The sequence below is a fragment of the Melanerpes formicivorus genome, unplaced genomic scaffold, assembly GCF_026170545.1.
Source record: "Melanerpes formicivorus ecotype bairdi unplaced genomic scaffold, bMelFor1.0.p_v2 SCAF_70, whole genome shotgun sequence".
NCBI classification, from domain to species: domain Eukaryota; kingdom Metazoa; phylum Chordata; class Aves; order Piciformes; family Picidae; genus Melanerpes; species Melanerpes formicivorus.
Genome location: NW_027142422.1, coordinates 3028752 through 3049790, shown reverse-complemented (window position 1 = coordinate 3049790; position 21039 = coordinate 3028752). Strand labels below are relative to the sequence as shown.

Sequence of the window (21039 nt, the reverse complement as noted above, 5' to 3'; positions counted from 1 at the left end):
ACCTTATGCCTGATTGCCTTTTGAGAAAGTTCTGGGGGAATGTGCATGACAGGTTTTGTAGGAAGCCTCAAAAGTTCTTGAGCTTAGGCAAGTGACAGGTCAGCACTGTAGTCATGTAACAGATTTTATTTGTTCTGTAGTACAGATACCTTTATCAGTGTCTGTCTTCTCTTTGATCTGAGTAGATACCTCAGTGAGTTAGTGAGAAAAATGCTTCCAAAACAGATTTTTCTTCAGAAAATTGCAATTGCAGGGGATAGTTTCTCCCCAATAAAACTGCAATGATTTAAATTACAGTTTTCATCTGAGAAAGCAGTTGTAAAAAAAAAAAATAATGGAAAGTCTGAAAATATTAACCTATTTTTAGACTGTGGATTGCTAATTCTCACAGCTGTTCTTACCAGAATGATTTTCACAAACACTTGTAGACTTCACTTGGGATGTTGAAGTGGAGAAGTCCTGCATGACTTAATGTCAGGCAGTAGCTCTGTTTGGAGCTGGATGCAAGAACATGACGCAGTGCTATCCAGTAAAATGCCACAGAGGTAGGATATGTATCAAGGAATGAGATACTCAACCAGACAGTGAATTTCAAAGCATTACCCTGGCTAACCTAGGCAACCTACCAGACAGACAAGTTAACTGAGCAATGGCGATGGAGAGGCAGAAAGCCCTCGAAATTGTTGGCCAGCTGACATCTGTTGCTGGCAGCCACTGTTGTGCTAGTCGGTCATCCTGGGTGAAGACATGAGCTCAGCAGCTTAAGGAAAAGGCTGTGGAGAGGAGCTGATGAGAAATTGAGGGACAGCTGACTGATTTGTGTGCCTCTCTCACATTCAGAAGGCTGCAACTTTTCTGTCTGGGACATGGGGAGGGTATCACCAAGGTAGTGTAGCACAACCATGTATGAGGACTATACATGGGACATGTATACAGAAGTGCAAAACTGCCACTCTTGCCCTTGCACAGGCCTGTTTAACCAAAGTCCAAGAGATCTGCCCCCTTAACTCTCAGAAACCACTAGAATTAAAGACTCGCGTAGCTAGCTGGCAGTTTACAGCAGGGGTCTGATTAACACTCTTACTATTGTACTCTTTTGTGGTGAAATTAAACAGTAGTTGCATCATGACATTACAAAAGGATCATATCCTTCCTTTGCATTGCTTACACAGGGCAAACTGTATATCCAACCTCAGCTTTTCCCTTGTCACCACGTTCAGAGAGTCTGCTTAGGATAGCCTAAGATGAAAGATCTGTCAAGAGCTTAGATAAGGACAGATGGTTTAGGATGGATAGGACAGAAGTTTAGGATAGGATGTAGGATGGGCAAGGTGAAAGCTGTGAGACCTGCTGGATAGAAAGGACTGCTCATACAAAAGGTGTGAGAACTTCCCAAACTTTCATTTTCACTGTTGCTGGATTCCACATAATAGGCATGTACTAAGAGGGGTGTGAATAGTGTGCTAGCCCTTAGTCATGAACTGGAAGTCAGCCATATATCAACCTGTCATAAAAAGGTGGGGTAGGGGAAACAGGTGTCTTTGGCAAGTTATCTGGTTTGTGTTTATTATGACATGAAGCTCTCCCTGACACTGCACATCCTCCCGAAAAAAGAGTGGCTGTATTTCTTGTATTTCTGCATGTGGTCTTACCAGCACGATATCATAGGTGATTTGATTTAAGAAGAAGAGACAGAAAACAGTCTAACAATAACAACAGTTTGAGGTGCAGATTCAAATACTAAATAAATAAAATCACTGCTTTCTCATGCTGATTCCTGGGTAGTGTATTCAGTTTTGAGACACATGGAAAATTAGTAGGAAAAAAAATCAGCATGTAGAAATTGAGCAAAACTTTGGATTGTTTTCCAACTCAGATATTTTTAGTCTCATTTGTTCCATTATATTTGCAAGGATTGGCTTGGGCTCGAGAAAATAAAGCTTTGGAAAAAAGACTTGAGTTCAATTCTTTTATTACAACTACAGCCATAAAGAACAACTTGGGTGAAAGGCCTGTCAGAGATTTAAGTGAAAAAAAAATTACCCAGAAGAGACAGGGTTCAGACTGGGATGATCTTAAAAATACTTCTTTTCTAACCTGGAGGCAATAGCAAGAGAGTCACTGCTAGGTTAGAATTGTATATATATTTAGAACTTAATCATAATAGTCTGGGGAAACATGACTTAATTTCCAGTGATTTGGGATTTGTAAAATTAAAGGGAAATAAACAGGAGAATATAGCATAGACTTAAATGAAGATCGTCTATCCTTTATAAAATGGTTTGTGTTAACATCTGGGCAGAGTTCTCCAATATGTGACCTGCTGACTAAAGTTTTCATAGAATCATTCAGGTTGGAAAAGACCTCTAATACCATCAAATCCAACCATCAACACAACACCACCATGCCCACTAAACCATGCCCCATAGTGCCACACTTAGGTGTTTTGTAAACACCTCCAGGGATGGCAACTCCACCGCTTACCTGGGCAGCCTGCTCCAGTGCTTGACCAAATGCCTTTGCACCTACGAGAGTCTGTTGCATTTGAGAGAACTGCCCTCTCTCTTGGAGACCCCCTCAGAGGTATTCTTTGTGCAAAGGAGAGTTTTCTGCTCTTTTTTAAAAAAGGCCTGTTCTTGCTGATTGCTGCAGCCATTCCCCATCCACATGTTGCAGCTGCAGCCATAGGACAGACACATTTTCAGATGAGGCCAGGGCTTACAAGAACTCATGCTGTGAAAGGAGCTCAGCATTTTTACCAGGATGCCACTTTGTGCCATTTTGTGTGGTTTCTGCAGGTTTTGTTTTCCTGATCATATCCACTTAATATGGCTAGTGCCTGTTGGAATTTGTGGAGCACCTGAAGCAGTGTTGCAGAAGCATGAGCTGTTGTGCTTGTTCAGTGGGGCATTTTAAGTTTTGTGCTTGACAACAGCAGTCTAAATATGGATGTTCCTGGCTGCTGAGTGCAGGAAAGAAGTGCATATAATGTGAATATTTGTGACCAATTTCTGAAAGACTCCTTTCTTGCCCTCTCTTTTCTCCTGAATCACCAAAAGCTGTAGCATCAGAATCATTACTGGAAGACAGTAGAAAATAATCCTGCAAGTGTTTGGTTGCCCCCAGAGACCAGTCAGTCTTGCATGTAGTAATGCAGGCATCAGGCGATTTGGGTTTCTTTCACTACAGGACTGCTTGTGGGTTTTCTCACAGCAGTTGATAACATTCATAGTGTGTATCCAGGTTCCTCCATCTGGCCCTGTACAAACAGAAAGTATTTCTAAGTATTTGATGGCCTTGCTCTTAACAGCATCTCGTGACTCTGGGACCTTGTAGTAACACTGCTTGCAAGCTATCATTTGGTTTTGAGAGTGGAAAGCAGCTCTGCCTCTAGAGCCAGGCAGGTAACAGTAGGATCAAATGTGGTAAGAGTAACATCTAAATTTAAATTTTTCAAATTAAAAACCTTGAAAGATCTTGAATTTTATCCCCCAGCTTCTAATTCATGCTGTGAGCAGGACATGGGTTTATGCATGGCCATTACTATAATACTGTTTCTCATGAAAATACGCTTTAAACCTGATTCAGTGCTGTGCAGACAAAGGGAGTTCTAGACTTTTATCTTCTGGTGGGTTTTAACAGTGCTTTGCACTTCATTGTCCTGATTACTCAGAATATCATATCAAAGTCCCCAGCTGCCAGTGTCAAGCTGAACCTTAAGTACTGGTATATCTTGGCAATATTAATTTTAGTAGTTATATACAGAGGGAACTATGAAGGAATATATATAACATGGGGACTCAGCATAGGTGTTGATTTTCAGCTAGGTATTTGTAATAAGTCTTGTCTTGCAACAGGGCCATAGGTATTAATAAGTGTAGTTTAAAAATAGATATTTGGAATTAGAAATGTGAGCTGTGAAACTGTTGCTAATTTACTGGTTTCTATTTCTGATACTCAGTGCTATACAACTCGTTGGATTGCATGTGAGTTCCATTCCTTTCTGTCTATGGCATAGGTATGGCACAGACACAGTTAATAGGGTACCTATGAGAAGTGCTACTTGTGTGACTCAGCATAAATTAGAGCAAAACTGGGTATTTTAAACCCTGAGCAAGAGTAAAAATTCAGAGATCTTCCTTCTGATGGCAGTTGTGCAGTGTCAGAGTCTGTGTTGTGGGTCACAGAGCCTGCGGGACAGATGGTTGATTTTAAATGCCACAAACGTGGCAGGGAAGGAGCATAATCATTGCACTTGAGCACCTATGGATCTCCCTATGTGACTAAAGAGTGACTGACTAAAAGACTAAACTCAGAAAGAGAGCTTGAGTTCTGATCAGAGCAAATCAGCTGGCCAAGGCATCGATTAGATCACGTCAGGCTGCCTTTCCCCCAGCCTGCCAGCTCTTAGATGTGTTGTTATCTGTGAAATGGGCCTGGCCTCGGTGTGTAACATCTGCTGTCTGTGGCTTGAGTGTACTACCTGTTCTTGTTTGCTGTCTCGTTGTCTTTGCTGCCAGACAGTGATGAAGATTTAGATTGAAGCAATGAAAGTCTGGAGTGAAAACACTGCTCATGATGCAAATTTGAATTAATTGCCCCGCTAAGAGAAATTAATCATTTTTAATGCACTTTTTTCCATAAGGAAATAAAATAGCTTTATAAAATAAAGTTACTTAGATTGCAGTCTAAAGAACCCGGAACAGGTTAAGTGCATCTGTGTGTCAGATGATTCCTTTGTGTATATATAACAACACAGTCCTTGAGAAGGCGATGACTCACCGTTTCCCTGCCATACTCTAGGAACGAAGCCCTTATTCAGTATGCTGTCTGTGAATAGCACACATGACCTGCAGACACTGTAAGAAAACAGGTGTGCTGTGTGCTGCAGTTTTAAAAGAACAGCTTTTCTCAGATATGGTAATCTGCTATTTCAGTAAACCTGTATGTCATTTTTAATGAAGCCAGCTTAAATGCCTCTCTCTCTATATAGCTACAGATGTATACCCTGAAAGTAATGCTGGGTTTTGAAGAAAAGCTATGTTCATTTATACATAATGGTTTGGAAAGTTTTACATATCATAACTTTGAATCATCACAGGGGAAAGACAGAGTAATATGGTCATTGGCACAATAGAGATTATTTTTTGTAATGTATATGTGGGTGTAAGCTTCAGACCATGGGTGGCCAGCTTGTTTTTTAAGCAGACCTAACAGCATCTTGCAAACTACTTTTTCTGATGTATCTCCTTACAGATAATCATTCAAAGCCAATGGAAATTGATGGGGATGTTGAAATTCCTCCTAACAAAGCAACAGTCCTTCGGGGCCACGAATCAGAGGTGTTCATCTGTGCCTGGAACCCTGTCAGTGACCTGCTGGCATCTGGGTAAGACCGTGACTGAAAACAGCTGCTGCAATTATAGTGTATTTAGAGATGCAAGAACTTTCAAGTGTATAGTAAAGACGAATGAGTATTCTCCTCACTGTTTTTCAGTCTGCAGCTGTTTTTTCCAGCAGTATTCTACCTATGTAGCAGTTAAGTAATTATAAGGTAGCACAGAATGTGAAACGTTTACACATTTGTGACCATTTGAGGCTGGGGAATTTCATAGGCTGTCTTGAGATCAGATGAAGGGACTGTATGATTGCTACAATAGACTTCCTTTAATCCTGTCCCCCTAAACAATATAATTTTTAACAGTAAATTTATCTGTTGTGGTATTCATTTGAATGCTATGGATCACAGCCTGCAGGTGATCAGTTAGCCCACCCACAATACGATCTGGGGGAAAATCAGTGGTGAGAGAGGATACCATACAGAATTACTCTTTAGGGACACCTGGTGGCGCCTGAGATGAAGTGAAGATGCTGCTTTATTCTGGAGAGTATCTGCCCAGCTGAAATTAGGTATCTGCTCAAGCACTCTGTTGCTCTGCAGGTACACACATCTCTCAACTCATTACATAGGGAGTTAAGATTCCTAAGTATAGGTGCTCAGACCTCACCTCTTTGCTCTAGCACTGGTGTGGTGACTGCTTCCCAGTATCTCACTCACCTCTCTTCCAGTGTTTGCCACACTGAGATGCATCCCTAGGATCTGTGGTTCACAGTCCTAGTGTGTGGTTTGAATAGCAAACCATTTGATAAACTCAAAGACGTACTGCAGCGACTGAGGAACCGGCAGGTGTTTAACTTTGCTGCAGGATGCTAAATGCTGGTAGATGGATCCCAGGAACAGTGATATCTTACACCGCTTCAGGTAAACCTGGAGGGTGCTAATCTGAACCATTAGTTGGATGTCTAAAACAGCAGAGTAGCCTCTCGCTATTCCCCTGAATTAAGCTTTACCTTGAGTGAAATCGCTCGTTCCTGAGCTTCGGTAGTGATTTGGAGACAAGTAACAGGCGTGATTAGACAGTACTGCCACGTGCTGTATCTCAGGCAGCAGAAATGCAAATAACTTAGGTCCATATACACGTGATCAGATTTTAGCCTCTCATAAAAAACAAAGCATGCAATGCAGTCAGCCTTCAGGTAATGCAGGAGTGAGTGCCTGATGAAGCTTGCATGACTGGAATGGCATAGAATGCCCAGGAAAATGAAACCAAAGGCAGACAGCCTAGTGACGCTTGCCACTGCACAAAGAGGCTTTTGAGATGTATGGTATAATAATATTGCAAGCTGTCATCTACAGGTAAACTATGTGTGACAGCACCAATTAAACAAGGGGGAGAAATTCCCTGAGATCTATAGTGTCCTGCAGTTCTGTTTGTCCTTCACAAAGTAATCCTCCAGCAAAGAAAGCTGCAGTTCATCTGATACATGAGCACCAAATTGTTAGATTCTGTAATAGCCACATTGTGCTGCCCAGTACTTAGTTTTCTTCTGGTTTCCTATCTGCCTGACTGTATCTCTTGTCTTCTTAAAAAATACTTACAAAAACTTAACTGTTAAATAAAGGAAGTAACACTTTTGCTCACTCGGTGACGAAGTATTTCCTTCAGGCCTTGTTATACAAGCAGCAAATTTCTCTGACAGTGAGCGGCAGTTTAGACAGCAGCCTGATGTAGTCTTCAAGCACCAAAAGACTAATGTAGGTTCACAACCTAATCTGACACAAACTGTGTGAAGGAAGTTGTAGAATGAATTACCCCAAACTGGAGCATTGGTTTCCAGATGTATCCCAGTGACAGAAAGGAGTTTTGGTGTTCGACATGCCATCTGCTCGATTGCTGTAGTTGCTGAGGCTGTGAAGGTGAGCACGGGAGTACATGCTCTGGACTCTGCTAAGCTTTAGGGGTTTTTCAAAAAAACCAAGCAGCAGTGGAGGCAGAAATCTCCCTGATCAAGTAGCCAGAAGAAATGTATTCTGCAGGTGCTCTTCCTCTTCCACCACACCCATAACCCTTAAAGAGGAGGATGCCAATAAAGGCTATCGAAAGCATGACTGTCTACCATTGCAGGGAGCAGTGCTGTAGAATGAATGGGACAGAGATCTCCCTCTGGATACCTCTGAGGCACTTCCCTTTACTGTCTGCCTAGGAAGCATAAGCACTTACTTTAAGAGACCTACTTTACTAAGGAAAAGTTAAGTGTGTAAATTATGAGGAGGACTTCTCTTCCCTTTATGCTTTCAATAATATCTTTTTACATAGAGTAATAAATCTAACCTGTTTGAGCTAGAAGTGTTAAATGTGCCTTTGCAATCCTGCATATCGAAATACCAGTGATTGTGAGACTGGTAGCTTGAGATAGACATCTTAAGGTTCAATCACTGTCTGGTAAATTTCTTTACGGAGCTGCAGCTGTTTCAATCTATGTGCTGACAGGTAGGGAATGGAAATTCTGTGTCACCAGGAAAATTCCATGAACATTTGTCTGCCTTGATTCATGATTACACTGATGCTGGAGACCATGAAATAAAATTCTTTCAGAACTAGCCTTCCTAGAGGTTGGCAGTACCCGACCCTAGTGCAGAACTGTGTACCTAGTACTCAAGTGTTCATGACTTGCATGCTGGAATGAGCTGCTTTATCATGTGGATAGAAATGCTTCTGTGAACCGAGGAGATTAGCTATCCTTCTGAATTGTGCTTGTGCTATGGTCCTCTAATAAGGCAGGGTTCACGGAATCATTCAACAGAAATCAGAATACTTTCCAGAGCAGGGAATACTTCTTCTGGTTTTGATTTTATTTTTTTTCCTCCCAGCAACAAAAGAGAAGACAAACAACACCCCTGCCACACACTGGTAGGCTTTTGAAGCCTCTCTGCTGTGACATATACAGCCTTAAGAAGAAGAAAATGGAAAAACAAAATACTGGAAAATAAGATTGGCCAGGCATTGCCAGAAAACTGACTAAATAAACTGTTGAAAAACAGAACATAACCCTTTTAAAACTAACAAATAGGATATTGTGTTTGATAGCCAAGTGACTGAGTACTTCATTCTCAGCATCCAATAACAAACTGGATTATTACAATGAAGGCGAAACTGGCCTGCAGTCTTTTACAGCAGAGAAGCCAACACTGAAGGAATTTCCCACTTAGCATGTTAACCAATAGCTCAAGCCTCTGAAAGACTTATGTTCCCATTATTGTAAATTATCACAACTAAAAATGTTGAGTCTTATGATTAACTTCATTACTTTCCTAGCCAACATGTGCAAAACTGTTTAGTTTTCCAGGCCTCTGAAGAAGTAAGGAATTGTATTACAGCCAGAGCTCTCTACAGTGGCAAAAAATTTAACCTGATTCAAATTATTTCTTAATCACTAACATAAAGGATAAGTGCCAGAAATTAAAGAACAGCTGCACAGCAGTAGCTTGTGGCGCAACCGGCCAAGCCTTGGCCAGCCGTCACGTCTCAGCTTGACACAAAGGGCTCAGAGGAGATGGGGGCACCTTCCCCAGACATGCCATGACACAGCAGAGCTCAGACCCACCCATAAAGGCAGAGGTGTTTTTGCTTTTACAGCTGAGCTGTTGTTTATATAAAATTTGGTTGAATTATCAGTAAAATAATGGTGAGACTTGATCCTAAAGGGTCTTTTCCAAGTGAGGTGATTCTATGCTCACTACCTGATTGGTCAATAACTTACACTCAAGGATGTGTCAAGTGTTTGAAATGTACCCTGTACTTTTAGTATAAATACTTGAAATGTTTTACAGGTAGACAAGAATTTAATATTCTTTTGTGTTAGTTTTCCTTTTCAGTAAAACAAAAGTAGATCTCAGGTTTTTAGTCTTCAAAGACTTTTTCCCCTTGTTAGTGTGTGGAAAAGGGACAAAACCAACCAAACCAAAGAGGTGGGGGGAGGCAAGAGACAAATCCCAATAAACTAGAAAGCCCCTCAGAGATGTTTTTCATTGGAAAAAAGATTTATGTAAATTGAAAATAAACATATTGTTCACAAGCAGAGTATGATAAGGTCTTCACTTCCTCCTCACAACTTTCTCTAGATTAAATCAGGGTTTCAGCCCACAATAAAAACATCTCCCTAGAAAATACTCAATCTATAAAATAGATTAAAATCCTCATGCTGTCTCTGTCTTGCTCTATTATGTCAATAGTTATTTAGTTGCTCTTTCAGACAACGTGAGTTAAGCTGCAGGCAGGAATGGACCCTGTAGGTGTGAATTTGGAAAATGAAATGAAGATTAATTTTAAGAATTCAATTACTTTCATCATGTTGTTTAGGTTTTGTAGTTTGAATTAATGCTGAGATGCCACTTTGCAAACAGCTTCTGTAAGAGGCTGTGTTCTGATCCATCCTGAACAGAAGTACCTTATGAAAGGGACAGCACCAAATTAAAGGCAGCCTTAAGTAGCTGTCAAAGGAACCTGGGCAGGACCAGGGAGCCAGCACACCATCCAAATTTTCACACTGCTAGAGATGATCTTCCCCTAGCCTGTTGCAACTGTGCACACCTCTGCAGACAGTGACCCAGCAGGTCCTGTCACCCTACGTTCAGATCTTGCTGCAGCTCCAGGGGAACACCTTGGACTCAGCCGTCGTGTGCACACTTTTACAGGAGTCATATGGACACAGCCTTTGTGTTTCTCTTTATTGTGGTCTCCACAGTGTTATGTTTGCAATGTTGAGTTCCCCCAGTGTTTAGCTCCCCCAGACTATCTCAGTTACGGTATGAACCTTAGGCATGAAGGGTACAATGCAGATGCTGAACCACTGCATTTCAGGTAAGACTTTTCTGAGTCGAGCAAATGGTGCTGTGGACCTAGGTGATATGTATGATTTAAATATGTGTTAGCATATGCATGGAGTGCAGGAAGGATTGGAAAGAAAAATCCCTCCTTAAAGGTTGTGATGTTCTCTCAATGAAAACAGAAAGAGAGGTTCTTACTTTGTTTGCTGGATCAACACCAAGGGGGGCTTTCATCTCTGCACAATTGCCTTTGTAGATCCGGAGACTCGACGGCCAGGATATGGAATCTCAATGAAAACAGCAACAGCGGTTCCACTCAGCTAGTTTTGAGGCACTGTATAAGAGAAGGAGGACACGATGTCCCCAGCAATAAGGATGTGACTTCACTGGACTGGAATGTAAGCTAACTTCTAAGAGTGCATGGGTTCTGATTGACTAAATTTAATTCAGAGGCAATTACAGCTGCTGCTCTTTATCTTTTGTATCTGAGGTGACCAGAAGCTGTGTCCTAACCTACTGACCTCTTGTTTCAAATACTAATAATAGGCTGACCTTTCACCTATATACTGTAATTTTCCAGGACTGCTGCCATCTTCAAGCTTAATAGTGATGCATTTATATCTCTTTTTTAGGAGCATGAGTAAAAATAAACTTAGATGGCTTAACAGATGAAGATTAAACAAGCAATCTGTGTAGTAATGATGCCTGATTACTAATATATTTGCATGTCATAGTTAGTTTATTGTGGAGTATAAGGAGCTATGAGCACCAGAGAAGATTTTCCTGAGGTTGGAGTACCCCTGTCTCATTTGAATTGTGCTGTGCATAACAGAACATACTCACATTATTGTCTTTATTCTGGTAGGAACATGTGTAGTCATTCTGTCTTTACTGACCCACATTCTGGGTGAAACTGTCTTGCATGATCACTTTTTGACTTTAGCCCAGCAAAACCTATCTTAAATAATACAGTCCTACACAGAGAAGACCTAAGTGAGCAGAGAGGACGGGTATTAAGAATCCCCCAGTGCCTGGGCACTGTCTTTGGGCCGCTATAAGGTTGCTTTATGTATCCTTTCTGCCACCAAGCACTTTAAAAAACCTTAAGACTTTGCAGAAACCTTAATTAATTTTGAGGTCACTTGAATGCTGTCTGTTTTGCTGGTATTAGTACAGACAGAATGATGCATTTGTCTTGTTTTCAAAGGAAAACAGATTAAAAATTAAGTACCAGAAGGGATTCTAAGCAGTTCCATGAAGTCTCAGTTGCTAGCCAGAGACTAAGATTCAATTAGTCTTTACTGCAATGTGATTGTCCTTCAGGTGAGAGAGATGCTTCACAAAAGTAAAAGATAAGGCCACTGCATAATCTTCCTTTATGTGTTTTATGTTTGACACAACGGAAGAAGTTCAGTAGTACAGAAAGCAGAGGCAGATTAACAAATTAAACAGAGATGAAACCCAAGAATGTTAATTTCTTGTTTCTTGTGGATATCATGGTAAAGAAAACTAGCTGGGAAAAACTGAATTTTTCAGATCATGTCTTTGGGTGCCAAAGATAAGATTTGTCTCCCTTAGATTTGACCTTCTGTACTACTGATCAGATTCCTTCTAAATCAGCAGAAACACAGACGTGTGCCTACAGCTCCAACAGTACCTGTCTCACCAGATTGCAGAGTCAAGTTCCTTTTTGCGTATTCTCATTCTCACCCAGGAACTAGCAACACTGGATGCACAGGAGGTACCCTTCAGTGAAGGGCTACCTTCCCTCCTGTTTCTTGGAAGAATCCCGTAGTATTTGTTGTATCTATTTTGTTTTTCTAATTCTTTCAGTTAAATGACTCTTATCTGATGTGTAGCCCAATATTTCACAGTATGTTAGAGGGTTTTATTTCCTCTTTGCAGTAATAACCTTTAGTTTAAAACATAGTATAAACTGTGTCGATGTGTGGACTCAAATTTCCCATAAATTGCAGTGCACAAACCATAAAAAAGGAAAGGAAAGGGGAAAAGAAGTTGGCTGTAACAAATTTCAAGTGGTACAGACTTTTGCCTTTTCTATGTATCCCAACAGAGTGATGGAACACTATTGGCTACAGGCTCATATGATGGTTTTGCAAGAATATGGACAGAAGATGGTAAGTCAAACTGTGTGTATTGTTCTTAAGCATCAAACAGCAATTAGCTGTTACTTGGCTAATTTATGAAGTGTTATTTAGCTGATTTGTAAACAAATTGCAATCCTAATCTTTTCTTTATTCCAGGTAACCTTGCGAGCACCTTAGGTCAACATAAAGGTCCAATATTTGCCCTGAAGTGGAACAAAAAGGGGAATTACATTCTAAGTGCTGGCGTTGATAAAGTGAGTTTTTCAAATGCCTCATTGTAACATGACAACGTGCTGATTCAAGGAGCTTTTGCTGCTGCATTCCTCCAGATAAATTTCTTCTCCTTCAAGCATCCTGGACAGATTATCTCTCTTTTTTTAATACGTCTTAGTGCATGTTGATTGCATTTCTGAGGCTGCTTGAGTGGGCACTAATTTTATGTAGAAAACAAACTCCCTATGTAAAATTACATCTTAAAAATGCCTCAGTTAAGGAAAGAACTGCTTCCAGTACTTCTGTTTGTAGTTTTATCAACTGTTTCCAGGAAGGATGTGATGTTAAAGATACTGCTCATCTAATTATTGAAACACTTATTATTATTTGAATAAAGTATATATGGGTTCCTATGCAAATATGCAGTTAAAAACTGGTAGTTCTGAACTTCAAATGAAGGGAAAGATAGTGTTTGTAGCTGAGTGGTTAAAGACTGATGATGATGATGGAGCACAAATCCATTAAAATTGAAACTGCAGGTACACAGTGCATCTTGTGTAACTTCAGTGTCTAAAAATCAGTTGTGCCTGTCATCCTTGGCTGCCTTTATACGATCCGGAGAGAAAAAGGGCACTTGCTGGTGGTGGGTTGTGTGTCCTGCATACCAGTGAGACTCACTGGCAGTGCTGTTCCAGCAGCTGACAGAGGGAGCCTAGGGAAACTCGCTCGGACTTGTAAGTCTGAATTGTAGGCTAGATGAATCCCAGTACTTTCACATACTTGTGAAAATGCAAACTTAGTTTTGTCCTCCTTCTTACTGACTTACATTCATCTGCATTTGTCTCCAAATGGTGGTCCCATTATTGTGGCAAACTTATGTTCCAAGAAACAGCAGTGATTCTTTAGATGATCCAATATCAGCAAGATGAGGCATCCTTAAGTTCTTTTCTGGAAGCATATTCTCCCAATAAATTGACAGTTCACTCAGACGGTGGTACTGAGCTCCACGGGAGAGTTGCCTATGTGTGCTGTGAGTATGGATTAAACCAGTGGTAAGCAAATTGCACTTCAGTCTGTACCACCACAGTGGCAAAAAGCAGTATGTACTCTGCTGCAAGGTAAATATTTCACTTGGTGGCTTAATTGTTAGAAATATAGTGCCACGTAGTTTTGGCATAGAATTCAACTTCTGTCTTTGGAAAGGGGAAAAAGTCCTTGAAGAGGATAATTGAAACAACTCTAAATCATGCTTATTAAAAATGTGTAGTGCTGTCTTCTATCATTCTTTAGAGAGAATATGCCCATTCTTAGCATTGTATTTCTTCCTCTGTAGGTGTGATACTTCTTTATCCACACTTACATTATTATTCTGTCATATTCAGAAGCGATTGCCATTTTTTTCAGCTGTTCAGCACACAGGACTCTGCACTCAGTAATTTTACCAGTCTGTCTTTCAGAATTGCTGCTCCATGAGGATGCTCTTTCTTTGGTTTTTCTGAGCTGAACAGTCACTAATCTTTTTTTCCCTCCTTTCTTCGGATGCAGACAACAATAATTTGGGATGCTCACACAGGAGAAGCTAAACAGCAGTTTCCTTTCCATTCAGGTAATTTCTGCATAACTCTTGTTAGTAAAATTAAATGGGGTTTATTTTGCCAGTATACTTTTTACTTTTTTTAAAAGCCTATCTGACAGGCACGTGAGTCAAAATCTATGTGCTTTAACTATCCTCAGTACCATGGCCTGTGGGTGTATCCTTCTTCACAGAAAGATGGAGCTCTGTGAGAACTAGCTGTGAGAGTCAATCTGATTCTAGGGGAGGATTTACACTCCAGCCATATCTGCATAGCTGAATGATTCTGTAGTTACCTGTGTGCTTGAATACTAGCAAGCGGTGAGTCATGAAGGGGCTTTTGGTGGAGGTGTCTGAGGTCTATTCCACTGTTTTGCTCCTGTTGCAATGAGGATGGCTAAAGGGAGAAGCAGGTGGATCTCTCATGCACCTTGTATTTACCACTGCAAGTGCAGAGGTCCTTGGGAATGTCTTGGCTTGAATTTTTGCTTGAAGTTCTTCGGTATTTGCTTTCTCTGATTATCAGTAAACAATTGCCAGCCTTGAGTTTCCAAACCTTGCTGCACTAAAATAGGGAATTTGATCAAAATAAGTATTCACAAAGTTTATTTATTTTAAATGGAGTGAAATAATCCAATTTTCACATTGCTGATAGATGTGGGCTGCTGTTTATGTGTGCAGGAACAAGTTGTACCATAAGAGGTATTGATATGACCCAGTTTTAGACATCTAAGTGCTCTGAATCCCTCTTTGCAGATGCTTAATTCTGTCTTCTTCTGAGCTTCTGATTGTGAATCACAGATGATTTTTCTCAGAAAAAGCTTAAACTAACTGATTGTTATTGTAACACTTCTGGTTTAGCTGCATTTCTTAAGGATTTATTGCTGCTTTTATTAGATAACATTCTGGCTGGTTTTATGCACTTGGCTAGTGGTTTTGAAGGCACTTTGGCAATTCAATTACCTGCACCAAAAAACACATCTGCTTTTTTTCCCAGACTGTTTTATGTAGCTACTTATTCAGTAAACATATGATTAAATACACCAATAAATGAATGAGTATTAACTATCCACATTCTATACTTTATGCTGCAATGCAAATCCATTGCTTTAGGTGCCAGTAGCTCTGAGATGACTTTCAGCTCACACGTATCATATTAGATATTAGCCCAGAAGGCACATTGCTATTAATGAAGATAGATTTTTGCTTGCTCTGAAACAGTCATGCAAAGCTTGCAGTATAAAAGGAAAGACAAAACAGGTTGTTAAAGAAACAAAATCATGTACGGTTTCCCATTGGTGCTCGTTGCCAAACTCAGAGGTAACCTGCCTTCCTCACACTACTTTCCTTTATATTTCTGCAGTCTAGAAATTCCTTACCTGTCCCACAGAATTACTGAGCTTTTCCACCAAAGTTCTAGAAAACACTTGTATATGAAATGAGTTCAGCCCCCCGTTCTCACTTGAAGAGCTTCCTGATGATTCAGAAGGTGACATGGATCGATCTCATTTTGCAGTTCAGAAAAGCTGTGACAAGCTTGGCAGAACAGATATCCTCTCCCCTCTGTCTTGCCAAAGTACTTTGTGAATATATTGGAATAAGGCATTTCTTATTTTCGTTTTAATGGTAAGCCTGCTTGTATTGTTGCCAGGAAGAGATTCAGCTTTGCTTCCTATATATATGCTAGTTTCATTCTGGCACACTTGCTTCTCACAGGAGTGTGCTGATAATGAAGATTTCTGTATTTTAGAAAGTCTTATGTCATCCTCTGGAGGGCAGAAACTCAGGCAAGTTGTGTCAGGAGTTCACTCCTACTTCTTTGCACACTTTCAGTCTGTGCTGACATGCTGTAAAAGGGGAAATTTTTTTCCTGTCTTTTGCCCGACTGTGTGTTACCCACAGGCACTAGTTAGATGTTCCTCTGCTATCTTTGTACAAAGTTTCATCAGTTCAGTCCTAGTTAATGCCAAAACCCTCTGCAGAGGTCAGCTTGTTCAATGTACCTATCTTAAGTCAATCTGCAACCAAATCAAGATGAATGCAGGTGTTAGTAATACACGTTGCACAGAATAATAGGTTTGTATTGCATAAAGCTAGTGTAAAGAAAGGGGACCACCTGCTTTTTGTCCCTCCCATGTGTTACATCTGGCATTCACAGGAATATTTATTCTAACCCAGGTGAAATGATCCACATTTTTTCTGGGTTACTTTTCTTCCAGTTTATTTGCTGAACTGGCTTTCAGAGGAATTAAGTCAGAGGTGGCCCAAGAGATGTGTGCAACTGGGGTTAGGGAGAGTGGAGTTATATTGTTTTGCTGCCCTCCTCTGTAATTTAATCCAAAAGACTATCATGAATTGACGTCATGCAAAGAATGCAGATTATCCACTGCAAGAGAAAACATAATTTGTGCCCTTCAGACAGTCCCTGTTGCCCCTGTAACTGGTAGTAGGTGACAGGCTAACAACAAGCTTTTAATCTGTTGGATCCACATAGGTAACAGCAGGAAAATTATTTGGGATAGCTGGTTCTTTGCTGTGTACCCTGATGTTCCTTCCACTGCTTGTACTTCACAGCTCCTGCTCTGGATGTAGACTGGCAGAACAACACTACTTTTGCCTCCTGCAGCACTGACATGTGCATTCACGTATGCAGACTTGGCTGCGATCGTCCTGTTAAAACCTTTCAAGGACACACAGTGAGTTTGCAAAAGCCAAAGCATGAGGGATAAAGTCACAGCAGCATGTTATGATGATGGCAGATGATGTTTGCGGGTTGTATTCATCCCTTTGCTTCCCTAAAACCTTATTCCTTGGGAATGACTCACTGCTGTGAAAAGGGGTGAACTGCTCTAAACCACCAAAGGAGGTTAAAACCTGCAGCTTAAACAATGAGGCTGTTTGTGTGTAGCATGGGCTGCAGGCTGAGCATACATTAATAAGCAAGATTTTATTTTGCAGTGACTTAATTTCCTTTAGTAAATGAGAAGTATGAATAAGAACAATTTACCATCAGCCATTTTTTAGTTCTAGAACCAATTTAATAAGATCTCTTTAAGATGTGTTTCTCTTCCTGGTGGTATTTAATGACCATCAAAGGGCTATTTTTTTATGGCTTCCATTCATGAGAAAGTTTCTATCATATATTGATATGTAATTTGGATATTAGCTTACAGATCTTGCTGTCTCCCCAGTGAGGACAAATTGTGCATTTGGAGACCTTTTTCTAGCCTGTGGTTAAACTGGTACTTTGTGACAGGCTATACATTGCCACCACCAGACTTGTGCTTTTCATCATTACATGATGACTTTGCATATGATCCACATTTTCGCTTCAGGTATCTGTAGAGCTCCTGTTAATTGTGACTGAAACATACAAAATGCATAAAGCTAAATGTTTTCCAGGGTTATTTTCACTGAGACTCTGAGCCAATTTATTTTTAAAAATTAACCTTTCCTTTTTTGTGAAATGCTCTTTTTTTCTCCATATATATGACTCAAAAACCTCCAAACAAACAACAAAACAAAACACACAGAAAATTTATGGATTCCAAAGGGGATACACTAGGCTTAGTTAATTGCAAAATGCTGGAAAGACTGAGAGAGAAGGCATTGTAAACACATCAATATTCCATCCTGCATTTCATTTACATTCTCTTTAGGGAGATCAGCATTCTTGTATAGATGACAGAATCACAGAATATTAAGGACTGGAAGGGACCTCTAGAGATCATCTAGTCCACCCCCCCTGCCAGAGCAGGATCATCTAATACAGATCACTCAGGAATGAATCCAGGCTGGTTTGAGTATCTCCTGAGAGGGAGACTCCACAATGCCCCTGGGCAGCCTGTTCCAGTGTGATGCAATACTAACACAAGTAATCTCCACAGAACTTCACACTCCATCAGTATTTCCTATTGAAAAAGTGTATCCCCAAGTTCTGCAGAGCATTAACCAAACAAATGTCTCCATTTTAAAAAGGAGCTAATGCCGTACCATCAATCTGTCTGGTTTGAGGGTTTATTTAAATCCTAGTACATGAAGAAAGGGTGTGAGAGACTTTGTGACAGAACCGGGAGATTGTGTATCAGGAGACCGATTATGCGTATTGTTCACAAACAGAAAATGGTTACCATTCCTAAATGACACTTTAATAACACATTACAAAAGCAACGCTGCTTTTGTTCACACATAAAGCCCCCGGGGCGCTAATTCGAGGTTGATGCTGTTGCACTCGTCAGCCATGAGTGCCCTCTGCTGGGTGCGTGGTGCACTGCAGCTAGCCGGAATACTGACTTTTAAATCTTGCTTGATTTCAGAACGAAGTTAATGCAATCAAATGGGACCCGTCTGGCATGCTACTTGCATCTTGCTCCGATGATATGACATTAAAGGTAATGTTTGTGCTGTTTGTGGCAGTTCAGATTTCTGACCACTGCATTTGGCACAGGAGTTAATAATTTGCTGGCCTTGCTTGGTTTTAAAAACCTTCGGTGATGGAGACTGCAAATCCTTTTCAGGCAATTAAGACTTCTCTCCCTTTTCCTTTGGAAATAGCTCCTCTCTGGCTGCTTCTCTCTTTTTTTCTTTGTTTGTTGGTTGGTTTGGTTGAGTTCTTGATACTTCTTGGATCATGTTGCCCGTTAGCTGTAGAACATGGCTAAGCCCTGTGCAACATTTCCAAAAGCAGACTCAGGTATTTTGAGGAAAAACCAGCAGAAGAATGCATCATTCCCCTCACAGTGCAGTCTTATAACAAGTGAGTTAAATCGTGAGGAGATTTTTGATACCTCTGTGAAACTGACAGACTAAACCTGAGGTATTTTCCCTGCTGGGAATTAATGTCCTATTATTTTCTGTTAACTGAAGAAAAGATAAATCATCTGTCATCTCTGTGGGGCATGTTCTTCTTCATGTACTTGGCCACCTAACACTGCATAGCTAACTGTACTGTTAAAAACATGGGGAAGACAAATGATGTTGAGGAGGAAAAGGAGAATTCTATCAAGATAAGGGAAAATCCCTTGGGTTTAAGCAGTTTTTGAAACTTTCTTTTCATTCTCTAAAGTAATTCCTGCTGCAATGTGTAACTGAAACTTGGTTAAACTTCTGTAAATAGAGTAACATAAGCTTCTACATCAGAGTTACAGGCTATGGGCAGTACAGCAACTATTTAGTTTTTCTTACCTTTCAAAATAAATACTACAAAATGTGTAGCTCTCTACCCTGACAGGGTTGTTCTAACACATGTGCCAAATAGCTATGTTAATAAACCATGTTCATGTGCGTGCATGTGTGTCAAGATCTTAAAGAAATGGTAAGAATAACATAGAGCTGAAATAATTCAGCTGAGAAGAGATCAGTAACATTGCCTTCTTTCTCTCTCATAATTACTCTGACTTAGATTTGGAGTATGAAGCAAGATACCTGTGTACATGATCTTCAGGCTCACAGCAAAGAGATATATACTATCAAATGGAGTCCTACAGGACCAGGCACCAGCAATCCAAACTCCAACATCATGTTAGCAAGGTAAAAAATATATCTCTGTCTTGCCTGTCAAGCAGAAGGACTGTTTTTCTGACATGTAGCTGCTCTCACATTGCCATCAGGCTTCCTGTAGACAATGCCAGTAAAAAGGACCTGTGTTCAGAAATCAAGGGTGTGGAAACTAAGGGTAAGGAATCATATTTGAAAAAAGGAAGAGAAATTGTGTTATGTGATATTTAACTTTTCAGCTACCTTGACAAAAGGATTCTAAATTTGGCATTTTGCTTTCACATCCAACATCCAGATGCTGTGAATGAAAGTACTTAATGAGGCAGATGGCAGCCTGTTCAGCCAGTTCTAATCAGTCATGCAGCTCACCAGGGCAGATACTGACAATTTTTATAGCCCTCTTAGCTAGCAGTGAAAAGCTTGGATAATCTTTAAAATTCCACTTGAAAATCCGTTCAAGACTTTTCTTTGAGTTTGGGACATATGCTCACTTGTAGAATGGCAATTGATGGTAGCACCGTGGGATTATCAAATCAGTTCATGAGTGCTCGGTGTGGGGAGGAGTTGTGTGGAAGCTGTTTCATTTATTTGACTCCTTAGTCTGGGAGTGGACAAGGAAGAACTTAACTTTGAGTTGTTCTCTTAATACTATTTTTAATGCCAGTTATTTCCTTTGCTTTTCTGTAAGCCCCCAGTTTGGAATTCGGATGGAGTGTAGCAAAAATCAACGCTGAAAACAAAAAGAACACAGTTACAGAAAACTACAGAATTCTGGTTCATTAAATCACAGAATGGTCTGGGTTGGAAGGGACCTCCAAAGGTACCTAGCCCAAGCCCCTCTGCAGTAAGCAGAGGCATCCTCAACTAGATCAGGCTGCCCAGAGCCCTGCCAAGCTTCACTTTGAATATTGCCAGGGATGAGGCCACAACCACCTCCCTGGGTGACCTGATCCAGCATTCCATCACCCTCATGGTTAAGAACCTGTTCCTAACATTCAATCTAAGTCTGCTCTTCTCCAGTTAGAAGCCATTGCCCCTTCTTCTGTCACCGCAGGCCTTTGTAAACAGACTCTCCATCCTCCTTGTAGGCCCCCTTCAGGTACTGGAAGGCTGCTCCCCACAATGCAGACCATTAGGAATAAGATCTCTCTGGAACTTTTTATCCTGTTAATGACTATATATATTTGACCTTCCTGAATAATAGCTAGTAGAATCTCAAAAGGAGGGAGCTGGGCCCTCCTAGGGCTAGTGTTCTTATCCTATACACTGCAAACTTTATATAAAGGGGCCCAATACAGGAATTCAGTTCTGTAGATCTAATTCGTGTCAGAAAAGCCATAGAGGCTGTAGTGCACATTAACTTTTTCTGTCTGAACCATTATTTCTTGCTTAGCCAAGGAAAAATAACTCAAACTTGTGGTGTTCCTCTAAACATTTGCAATGTCAAACTACAAATTTATTCACACCCATATCAAGATGTG

At 40.5% G+C, this 21039-nt stretch overlaps 1 protein-coding gene across 2 annotated transcripts in view; it reads left to right on the top strand.

The window, feature by feature from the left end:
* TBL1X (transducin beta like 1 X-linked) overlaps positions 1 to 21039 on the top strand; it is a 160774-nt gene that overhangs the window by 133307 nt on the left and 6428 nt on the right. For both annotated transcript variants that reach the window (XM_068163172.1, XM_068163173.1), the window contains exons 7-14: positions 5257 to 5389; positions 10425 to 10566; positions 12243 to 12306; positions 12433 to 12530; positions 14035 to 14095; positions 16637 to 16758; positions 18379 to 18453; positions 19464 to 19591. In XM_068163172.1, the coding sequence (XP_068019273.1) occupies positions 5257 to 5389; positions 10425 to 10566; positions 12243 to 12306; positions 12433 to 12530; positions 14035 to 14095; positions 16637 to 16758; positions 18379 to 18453; positions 19464 to 19591 (823 nt within the window). The remainder of the gene's footprint in view (positions 1 to 5256; positions 5390 to 10424; positions 10567 to 12242; positions 12307 to 12432; positions 12531 to 14034; positions 14096 to 16636; positions 16759 to 18378; positions 18454 to 19463; positions 19592 to 21039) is intronic.